Source organism: Schistocerca piceifrons, chromosome 1 (assembly GCF_021461385.2).
Source record: "Schistocerca piceifrons isolate TAMUIC-IGC-003096 chromosome 1, iqSchPice1.1, whole genome shotgun sequence".
In the NCBI taxonomy this organism is placed as follows: Eukaryota; Metazoa; Arthropoda; class Insecta; order Orthoptera; family Acrididae; genus Schistocerca; species Schistocerca piceifrons.
This window is the reverse complement of record NC_060138.1, coordinates 367,418,645-367,430,647: the sequence shown is the minus strand read 5'-3', so window position 1 is coordinate 367,430,647 and position 12,003 is coordinate 367,418,645. Positions and strand designations below refer to the sequence as shown.

The window sequence follows — 12,003 nt, the reverse complement described above, 5'->3', positions numbered from 1 at the left end:
TAACCAAAATGTAACACCTGCTGTGTGATACTAACATAAATATTTTTGAAAACTGTAGTTTCGAATACATTTTTATAAAGACATGAATATAATAGAAAGAAACATTCCACATGGGAAAATACATTAAAAAACCAAGATGCTGTGATTTACCAAACGCGAAAGCGCTGGTAGATAGACACAATAAAAAACACACAAATTTCAAGCTTTCGCAACCCATGGTTGCTTCATCGGGAAAGAGGGAAGGAGAGGGAAAGATGAAAGGATGTGGGATTTACGGGAGAAGGTAAGGAGTCATTCCAATCCCGGGAGCGGAAAGACTTACCTTAGGGGGGAAAAAGGACGGGTATACACTCGCGCACACACACACATATCGCGCACACACACACATATCCATCCACACATATACAGACACAGGCAGACATATTTAAAAATTGGTCTTTAAATATGTCTGCCTGTGTCTGTATATGTGTGGATGGATATGTGTGTGTGTGCGCGAGTGTATACCCGTCCTTTTTTCCCCCTAAGGTAAGTCTTTCCACTCCCGGGATTGGAATGACTCCTTACCCTCTCCTTTCCGCTCCCGGGATTGGAATGACTCCTTACCCTCTCCCTTAAAACCCACATCCTTTCGTGTTTCCCTCTCCTTCCCTCTTTCCTGATGAGGCAACAGTTTGTTGCGAAAGCTTGAATTTTGTGTGTATGTTTGTGTTTGTTTGTGTGTCTGTCGACCTGCCAGCACTTTCATTTGGTAAGTCACATCATCTTTGTTTTTATATATATATATATATATATATATATATATATATATATATATATATATATATATATATATATATATATATAATGTGTGTGTGTGTGTGTGTGTGTGTGCGCGAGTGTATACCTGTCCTTTTTTCCCCCTAAGGTAAGTCTTTCCGCTCCCGGGATTGGAATGACTCCTTACCCTCACCCTTAAAACCCACTTCCTTCCGTCTTTCCCTCTCCTTCCCTCCTTCCCTCTTTCCTGATGAGGCAACAGTTTGTTGCGAAAGCTTGAATATATATATATATATATATATATATATATATATATATATATATATACACACACACACACAAGCAGACATATGTAAAGGCAAAGAGTTTGGGCAGAGATATCATTCAAGGCGAAAGTACAGAGGCAAAGGTGTTGTTGAGTGACAAGTGATATACGAGGGGCAGCAACTTGAAATTAGCGGAGGTTGAGGCCTGGTGGGTAACGGGAAGAGAGGGTATAATGAAGGGCAAGTTCCCATCTCTGGAGTTCTGATAGGTTGGTGTCAGTGGGAAGTATCCAGATAACCCGGATGCTGTAAGATAAATCACGTGGCTCTACCTTTGATCGTGTACACCTTCCGGGTTACAGGACTGGAGTAGATGGTGGTGGGAGGGTGCATGGGACAGGTTTTACACTTGGGGCAGTTACTCCAGTCCTGTAATCCGGAAGGTGTACATGATCAAAGGCAGAGCCACGTGTTAATGCACCCACATGATTTACCAACTGACCTGCCTACACTTTGAAGCCTTCTATGTGGGAATGACCAGCAACAAACTGTCCATTCGCATGAACGGACACAGGCGGACAGTGTTTGTTGGTAATGAGGATCACCCTGTGGCTAAACATGCCTTGGTGCACGGCCAGCACATCTTGGCACAGTGTTACACCGTCCGGGTTATCTGGATACTTCCCACTGACACCAACCTATCAGAACTCCGGAGATGGGAACTTGCCCTTCAGTATATCCTCTCTTCCCGTTACCCACCAGGCCTCACCCTCCGCTAATTTCATGTTGCCGCCCCTCGTACATCACTTGTCACTCAGCAACATCTTTGCCTCTGTACTTCCGCCTTGACTGACATCTCTGCCCAAACTCATTGCCTTTACGTATGTTTGCTTGTGTCTGTATATGTGTGGATGGATATGTGTGTGTGTGTGTGTGTGTGTGTGTGTGTGTGTGTGTGTGTGTGTATACCTGTCCCTTTTTCCTCCTAAGGTAAGTCTTTCTGCTCCTGGGATTGGAATGACTCATTACCCTCTCCCTTAAAACCCACGTCCTTTCGTATTTCCCTCTCCTTCCCTCTTTCCTGATGAAGCAACCATGGGTTGCGAAAGCTTGAAATTTGTGTGTGTGTTTTTTATTGTGTCTAGCTACCAGCGCTCTCTCGTTTGGTAAGTCACAGCATCTTGGTTTTTTAATATATTTTTATAAAGACACTTTTAAATATGTGTGTTTTATAACATAGTTTGAAAGATATCTTAATTTTTATAGATGTACTCGTATTTTTTGAAAGATAAACAGGTATTTAAAGATGTGAGATGGCTGTACACCTACCCATAAAAGAGACGATTAAAATGTATATTTTGTTTCCTGTAGTTGTAAAATATCATTGGATACACTATACTATGGATGTTACAAGTCCATCTTCAGCACTGTCACTGTCATTGTTTACTACTGTAGTGTAAATGTACTTAAAAATAAGTTTAAGTACTATAGTGCAGCCAGTTTAATCTGTATAGAGGTGTCAGCCAACTTTAAATGCAATCTCTAATGCTGCCAGGCTGCTTTAAACATGTCACCATATTGGAAATGGAATAAGTACTTTATGGAACGTCAATGTAAATTTTTCCATAATCTCTCAATTTGTTTCTTTTGCAGTGTATATTCTGATGATGCTCTTGCTCATTTGAAGAGTTAAACTGGTAAATAAAAAATACAAATTGCATCTTGTGGCTGTTTTCAAACATTTATCTTTAGCAGTTGCTCACCCTGCAGGCAATGCCTGCTCTTGCATATTTTAGTGTTTGTGATGTAAGCTTTTTACTTATTGTCGTGAAATGCTTTACAAGGTTATGTCAAGAAGTTTCTGTAATTGTTTAAAAGCAAAATACCTAATGTGTTTATATTTTTTCACTTTCCTACTGCATTCACATATCTGCACTAGTGCCAATACGGTTCCTGAAACTTTCCTGGAATCCTTTGTTACAAAGCTGTTTTTGTGTTGTGTTGTCCACCATGTCTTCAGAGTTAGCATTTTGTTGATACTGAAATTTTATTTTTAACTATGAGAACAGCTACAAATTGACATATGAATGTTTTACATGTGGGAGCAATGTTCGAGTGTAGTAATTACAATTCCTGACTAGAAATGCTTAAGCATTAGTGATTCCTCTGCAGGGTTATTGTCATACAATAAAGTTAGGTAATCTGCCCCCCCCCCCCCTTTTTTTTTTTTTTTTTTTTTTTTTTTTTTTTTTTTTTTTTTTTTTTTATAGCATGTCTAGCAAGTCTTCAATGGTAGAGGACATTCATATGAAGTTCTTTAGTTGCAGTCTGGCCATTTGCGATGAACTCATAATAAATGATATCCACTTAGTACTTCAGTTTTTATTTTCACTTGCATGAAAGTTGCTACCCTTAAGGCAAAATCAAATAATGGAAAATCCAGGATGGAATGTAACAATATAATGAAAAGGAAAGTTGCTGTTTACCATATAGTGGAGATGCAGAGTCGCAGAAAGGTGCAACAACAAAACTGTAGAAAAGTTAGCTTTTGGCAAATAATGCCTCCCAACCTTATACGAAAACAGATCTTCTCTGCCTTATCTCTCCAGTCACCCAACGGTTCCCAAAGCCCCACCGTCTGGCCACAAAGGCTCATTCCCCTCGTGACTCAGTACACCCAGGACTGGAGCATCTGAATAACATTCTCCACCAGGGTTTTGACTACCTCTTCTCGGGCCAAAAAATGAGAAATGTCCTTCCCACTATCCATCCTACCTCTTCCACAGTAGTTTTCTGCTGCTCACCGAACCTACACAGTATCCTCGTCCATTCTAAACAACCCCTGCTCCCAATCCCTTGCCTCACTGCTCATATCCCTGTAGTAGATTTAGATGGAAGACCTGTCCCATACATCCACCACCACCTGCTACAGTCGATCACAAACATCACCTATCCCATCAAAGGAATGACTACCATTGAAGCCAGTCATATGATCTACAAGCTAAGCTGCAACCACTGTGCTGTATTCTACATGGGCATGCCAGCCAGCAAATTGTCTGTTCGCATGGATGGTCACTGACAAACTGTGGCTGAGCACGCTGCCCAACACGATGTCCTTAATTTCAATGACTGCTTTGCAGCCTGTGACACTGGAATCCTTCCCACCAACATCACCTTTTCTGAATTGCACAGGTGGGAACTCTCCCTGCAATATATCCTAGATTTCCGTAACTGTCTTGGCCCTACCCTATGTTAGTCATTGTTCTTACCCATCTAGCCCCTTCCCTGTTCTCTTTCCAGCACTACACAGTCCTCTGTTCCACCAATCCACCCAGTCTCTTTACTTCTCTCCTTTCCCGTTACACTCTCTCTCTCTCCCCCGCCCTCTGTGTAACCTCCCAACTGCACCTAGCTGCTCCGCTCTCGACCTCATCCCTGCACACTCCCAACAGCACTTCACTGTCCCCCACCCCTATCCTGCTATCCCTCACCCTCCCCATCCCAGCCTACTCCTTGCCCCCAACTGATTGCGTCTCCCATAATTTGCTGCTGCTCGCAGTCTGGCTCCAACTGTCAGAGACTGTGTGTGTGTGTGTGTGTGTGTGTGTGTGTGTGTGTGTGTGTGTATATGAGCGTGCACGTGTGCAGTGCATGTTGTCTATTTCTGACAAAAGCCTTGTTGGCCAAAAGCTAGCTTTCCAACAAACGTTTTGTTGTGCCTTTCTGTGACTCAGCATCTCTGCTATATGTTGAGTAGAGCAGTGGGACATAATAAACCAAAATTAGTGTCCATTTGTCATCTGCGTGATTTCATGGTAGCAATGGCAGCAGTCGTGAAAGTCAATGTGCGATCACACTTGGATGTCATCTCTAGTGCATTCGGACAAATCACAAAATGCTGGAACAGTTGTGATTTTTTTTATTTTCTAATTTCCTTAGGCTTTTTCGATATTTAAAGAGTCTCAGATAGTGATTTCGATTGTAAGGCATGAAATTTGATTCATATACTATCATTAAAGGTAGTTTTTGTGAATAATTGGTTTTCAGTTTTTTTCTGCCATCAATGACTAAGACATCAGTTAATTAACCCATTGCAAATATAGAGCACTTTCTACAGCATATATGCTGCTTCTTTGTAGGTGCCAACGCAAAAAGATGAAATTTCTATTGGTGATTGTCCAACTACCTTCTGCCTACCAGTTCCAGGAACTTTTTGACTTCTGTCACATATAATCATTGTAAATATTATTGATAACTGACATTGTTTTCCTGCTGAGTTGCAATACATACTAGAATGTTACTTTCTGTTTTGTGTAATGATATTGTGTTTTTAAACTGTAAACCATATTTCTCTTTACTACTAGCCCCTGTGGATCTTCTGCAAGTACTGGTGCCAGCAGTCTTGAAAGGGGCAGTGGTCAGAGGCTCCCAGAGAAACGTAAACCATTCAGAATCATCAGGTATGGAAAGACTTTTATTTTAGTTGCCCAGTAAGGTAAAAATATTTGCTACTTGAATATTTCAGTTTTGTTAGTGAATAGTGTTGCTCATATTTTTACCATTACTGTCTCTTTCTGTTTGTGTTGAATTATCTGTGTCAAATTGTTGCCTTTTCTAGATTCCGTGAATCTTCTGAAAGTGACAGTGATGGTTGTCCAGGAAATACAGACGATCAGAGACTTCAAGATATATGTCGGGTAAATAGATCTACCAGGTGTGTTAAAATTTTTATTGTCAACAGCAGTACTTTTACTCCCATGGGGTTTCCCTGTATTAATCACTGCACCAAAATAACAAATAATATTCTACATGTGATGGTGGGTTTGTGTATGTGTCATATATGCTGAAATGCTTTGTATTCATTATGTTCCTTATTGACTTTTAATATTATTTTTGACATGATTTAATATCACTCTGTTCCCAATTTCTTGACTTCGTAACTTAACCTTTTGAAAATTATATTTTATGAACATAATTTGTATTAATTTTATTATGCTAATTATCTGATACTTGCCATAAGTTGCTACACAGTGACACTGCAGAAATCTGTGAGCAGCAACTTTGTCCGGAGCTAGATCACTGTCAAATTGATTCTGAGTGAATTAATTTTGTATCAGTATTCAGTGTGTGTTAACAACCATCCAAGATAAGCTGATCATCAGCTAAGTTCATAATCAGCTTAGTACTAATTCAAGGGAGTAGGCAATATTGAAGGCACAGACTGAAGCTGTGAGGTACCGGATGGTCCTTGTACTACCTGCTAGTCATGAGAGGATCAACTCATGTTATATACTACAGTCAGTGTCAGTAGTGGAGCTGTGCATTACTCATCGGTGCCTTCCTTCCAGCAGTATCAACAGTTTCCTCATCTGTGACCCGGTTGATATCTACCAAGGACACTAACCTCCCAGCCACCTGCCCGTCTCTCTCCTGCATCCTTTAACTGGCCTGTAGGATCAGAAATGTCTTGGGAAGTTGGAAAATATCTGGACTGTTGCCAAAGAGGACAACTTTCATTAATTTGCCCCAAAGGGCGGGGGTGGGGGGGCAGTCCCTATGCTATCCCCCTCACAAAGAGATTTCTGTATGACGAGACTCACAGATCCATGCCAGTGTTGCCACAGGTTCTGGAAATCAGGGAATTTCAAGCAGGTCATGGAAATTTGGGAAAAAAACAGACTTGAAAAATCTCGTTTTTGTCTCAGTAGATTAAATGGTTTGTTTACAGAGGTGTCATGCATCGTTGCTGGCTGGGTGCAGCTGAGTACGTTCACCCTTTCCCTACTCCCCATTTCTACTGCTTCTCCCCTCCTTACCAGTCCTCTCAGCATGCAGCCAGTGCTGCCACCACTTATTGCTGCTAGCGTAGTATCTGCCGACGAGAGGCAGGGAGGCATAAGGGGTGGTTGCTTTGGATCTGTTTCTTAGAGACTGTAGACACAGCGGCCAGAGATGGCGGTCATGTGGTCATGAGTTGTATCTGAGTGATTGTGTGAATGTATGCGTGCTCTTGTTTTCTGACAAAAGCTATGGCTGAAAATTTAGTTGTCAGAGTGTGATTGTCATTTCTATGTGCCAGTCTGTAGCTCAGCAGTTGTCTTTACGGGGAGTTACTACCTATCCTCATTATTATTAATCCTCAGAGTATTTTAACAAGTTATCTGTTGCACTGATTGATCACTGTGGTCTCATTTCATCAACATGCTGTCCACACGACTGGATTTCTGTGACGGGCCAAAACTGCAGGCCGTTTCTTTGGGTATCTGTAATGGATCTAGTCTCACTGATCTGCCCATATGCCTGGGTCTGTTTGTGTTGGTGTAATGCAGTGGATTTTCGTGGTTTATCCATGGACCCAGGGCTGTGGTGCTCCTCAGCAGGCCAGAGGCCATGAGCGAGGGATTACAGGAATTGCGACTGCCCCACTGCAAGTACGTTGTACAATGTGGCATTTTATATCCATTTTATTTGCTCTACTGCTTTTAGCACTTCAAAAGTAGTTTATATGTTAGAAAGTATGGGTGATAAGAAGGAGAAAATTGTGTCAGTTGCTGGGGTTTGTATGCTATGTACTCATATATCACACAATACCTGTAAAATAATAGATATATCACAGTGGGTAATATTGGTGGTTGCCTATACTGTTGGTTTACACAGTTCTTCCCCAACTTATACATTTCCTTCAATAGACCTACTTTTTTCTGAGGTTATTTCTGAAATCAGTGAAGATATTTTAAATATGTCTTGAGACTCCAAAGAAATGCGTCTTTTAGCACCAAATGTGTTTCATTTTATTAAAATAAAATAACATCAGTGGTCTTAGTGAAACACATATACCACTTGCCTTGCTTTCTGCATCTAAAGCAGTTCGTGACAAAAGATGTTGATGTTAGTATTTAAGGTTTTTGCTCACATCAGGAAACCCCATCTACTACAAGTTTTTATTAGATATTTCCTCATTTGCACCTATTGTTTCTTGTTCTGTAACTGCAAAGACAGATTGTCAACTTATGGCATAACTTACCCTTGAGATCTCAAAATTTGAAAGGGAAAAATGGTAAAACTTGTCTGGAAATCAGGGAAATATCAGTGAATTTCGCATGGGGAAACTTGTGGCAGCCCTGCATGCTGACTGGGTCTGGCAGCACTGAGGGGGTGCAAAGGGCTGTTTAGGTCCAGATTCTACAACTGGCTGCACTCTGGGTCCATATTAGCTGGTTCAGTGACAATGGGCCCATCTCCATCACACCCTGTTGTTCATGTAGTTTAGTTGTGGAGACTGTAGTGGGTCATTTCATTTCAAAGGGACCAATATTAAAAAGTCTCTCCACTCGACCATCTCCAACTCTCACGAAATTTGGTGTGACGTTTTTATAAGTTCTTTGATGGTTATTCACTGAATTTCAGTCCAGTGTCTCCAGTGGTTGAAGTTTTAGGGGCTCTTTAAGAGAGGTTACTCATCTTTGCATCATATATGAAGGTGCAAATGTGCCAAGTTTGCTAGCCTTTTTTTAAAATGCCTAGCAAAAATTTGGTCATTTGCTTTCATATATGTAGGCAACAATTTATGCTGAATCACACTATGGCAAAAATTAGGAATTTAGCCGCACCTAAATATAGATACAAGCCTCAAAAGTGGCTAAAAAATTCGCCTTACTATTTCAGAGCCAAGATTTGACTGACCATTGCTACTTTTTGTATGAATCAATCACACCAAAACTTCAGAGGTTTATTCCTACCTATGATGTCTATATATGGATCAAATTTAATTAACATTGGATGCCTAGTTGAAAAGATACGTGTCTGCGAAATGGGCCAAAATTTTCTGTATGCGAATTTTAGGGTATTGTTGAGGGGCAATATCACAACTGTGTCTTTTTTAAAATCCTTTTAATCCTTATAAATCAAAATATGTGTAATTGTAGTGTCCTTTAATGGTATAAGATTTGGGCCTGTGGTTTAGGAAATGTAACTATGCTAACAAGAAGTGTTTTTACACTATTTTACAGTATAAAATGTAAATATAATAAAATTTCATAAAATGCTCTTAAGACTACAAAATCTCGAAGATCATAAAGGAATGCTATGTTGATTTAGAATGTTTTAACCTTACAAGACTGTTTCTGTTGGCATTATAAAGTAGCAATAGTTTCTGAAAGCTCTATCATCGTAACAGTGATACATAGCTGAATCACCAGTTTCAGTTGTTGCTTTCTTTATTGAAAATTTTCACAGTGGCAGTCTTCTGTGTGATGTTAGTTTGGTGTTGATGTTGTACAATCTTAGTGTTGAATACTGAGTGTTTGAATAATCAGTGACCATCATTGTAGTTGAAGACGAGCACTAAAACAATATCTTTTGATAACGTAATTTGCATATTTTATATACAAACAAGACTGAATATGTTACAAGTAAATTATAAAAACTGTGAAATTTTAAGTGAAAGATTCATAGGCATCAGCATGTGTAACAGCATCTGACATTAAGCTTCAAAACAGCGTATTCATGAGCTTTCAAAGTTGGTTGTTATAGATTAATAAACTATGCTATGAAATGAACCAAGAGATCCTTGCACCCTGCTACTTTTGTGGATCAGATGGAGCTGATTGTCATAAGTCATCACCATTATATTATGGCAAAAATCAACTACAATCAATTAAGGAAGCTTCTGTGATGTAGGTCTGGGCTTGATTTTACTGAATGTGCTCAAATTTGTTCATACCATGATGCCTTGTTGATGACGAAATTTCAATTCCTGGAGAAGACTTGCTACATCCTATTTTGTTAAGAAAAACACATAACCAAGAAGGCTTTAACACCAGTAGCCATTGCAATGTCTGATAGGTTGAAGTTACTGACAAGTGAAGTTTTTAAATTTGGTCAGAAAATTTGTACCAAATGTAGACAAGAAATGGCCCAAAAAGAATAACCCCACCAGGATAAGCAAGAGTCACCATCCTCTGAAGACATGGATGTTGTTGATGCTTGCTTTCCTGCCAGTACTTCATTATCATCACTTGGAGAGTCACCATTAAAACTTAAACAGATCAGCAAAAGGGATTCAATGGGAAACATAAAGCACAAAATTCCGAAAGCACAAGGCAGCATTACTAAGGTAATTGCCACAAATGCTGGTGTGTGCCAAGTAGATATTGCTCAGGTACAAATGGAAGAATGCCAAAACTGTAAAGATGTGGACATGTTAATTGAAGAACTTAAGATGAAGCTTCAGACTTCAGGCAATTGCAGTAAAGTTCAAATTTTGACCCTGACCCCTAAGTGGCTGGACTCTTGAGAAAACAACTAAAGAATTTGCTGTTCCAACTAAAATGGTGAAGAAAGCTAGGAAACTAAAGATGGAAGATGGGATTTTGGCAACATCTGCAAACCGAAAAGGGAAAAATCTCAGTGATAAAGTAAAACAAAATGTCCTCAGTTTTTTGAAGATGACGTGTTTTCTTATTTATGCCCAGGCAAAAAGGATTGTGTTGCAGAACCAGAAAAGTCTGCTTTTTTGTAACCTGAAAGAAATGTTCATTGCTTATTGTAAGCAATATGGAAATCAAATGAGCTTCTCAATTTCGTGAGCTCAGGCCAAAATGGTGTACTACAGTTGGTGCTTTTGAATCACATTCAGTATGTGTATGTGTTATTCATCAAAATGTCAGATTAATTTTGGTTTCAGCAACATATATCCAAGATGACCACACAGACTTGACGAAAGAAACTGTATGCAGTTTGGAATCAAAAGATTGTATGGTGCAACATTGCGAGGAATGTCCAGGAAAAAATCAACTGGAGGCTGTTCTTGAAGACACTTTTAAAGACAATGACCTTGAAGAAACAATAAAGCACAAGCAATGGAGCCATACCGACAGACATTCTGGTAACATGTTAGAGAACTGTTGAACATTTCATGGAGGCAATTATTTTGAAAATTACCTGTTTAAGAAGCCACACCTTAAGGAGGAAAAAGTTAATCTTACAGAAAATGAATTAATTACATTGATGGAATTTGCTGAGAATTATTCATTTGTTGCTCAAGATGCTGTGCAAGGCTTTCATTGGGAGAATTGTCTGGCCACATTACATCCATTTGTTGTCTATTTTGTGGCAAAAAATGTCAGAGTATTAGTATTTGTATGATCAGTGACTGTTTCACTCATACAGTTACTGTCCATGCCTTTCAAATAAAGTTAATAGCGCATTTAAAGACAAAGATTGAAAACATTAAGAACATTTAATACTTTAATGATGGTTTAGTTGTTCAATATTAGATCTTCAAAAATTTCGTCAGTTTATGTCTGCATGAACAAGCCATGGTAAATCACCTTGTGACGGTATTGGGGAAGACTAGCAGTCCATTCCAGTCTGCAGAGGCCCGTAAATAACCAAATATTGACTCCATATGATTTGGTCAAATTCTGTGATTACAGTACTCCAGCTGTAAAGTTTTTTTTATGTACCAAAAGAAGACATTGAAAAAAATTCAGCCTGATCAAGAAAAAGGTTTGCCAGGGGACATACAATTTCTGGAATGAGAGAAAATCATCAATTTAAGCCAGTTAATTATAATCAGCTCAGAGTAAGTGAGGTACCAATGATGCTGCAGCATTCCTAGTTAATGCCTTTGAAGCAGATGAAGAAATTCGAGAAAACTTAACTGCAGGTTTACAACTTGGACAGTATGTTGCATATATGTTGGTGGATTGGAAACATGTATAAAGTTTCACATGAACAACAAGATTTCCTCATCAGCTTTATGACCCACAAGGTGGTGCTTGTTCCTTCCATTGACCAATTGTTAAAGACACCTGCTCAATTCTTGAGCAGCATATTTTCATGACTTTAGACACACCATCAACATCACCATCAGAAAGACAATACATTTATCCACAATCTGTCCTTGACAAAGCTGTAGAACTGTTTAACCAAAAATGGGTCTGACTTCAGTATTTTTTGTTTTGCAAATTCTCTGTGT

The 12,003-nt window shown here is 39.3% G+C and overlaps 1 protein-coding gene across 6 annotated transcripts in view; it reads left to right on the top strand.

Moving 5' to 3' along the window:
• LOC124710380 overlaps nt 1–12,003 on the top strand; it is a 192,561-nt gene that overhangs the window by 105,399 nt on the left and 75,159 nt on the right. For all 6 annotated transcript variants that reach the window (XM_047240922.1, XM_047240921.1, XM_047240920.1 and 3 more), the window contains 2 exons: nt 5,387–5,482; nt 5,641–5,736. In XM_047240922.1, the coding sequence (XP_047096878.1) occupies nt 5,387–5,482; nt 5,641–5,736 (192 nt within the window). The remainder of the gene's footprint in view (nt 1–5,386; nt 5,483–5,640; nt 5,737–12,003) is intronic.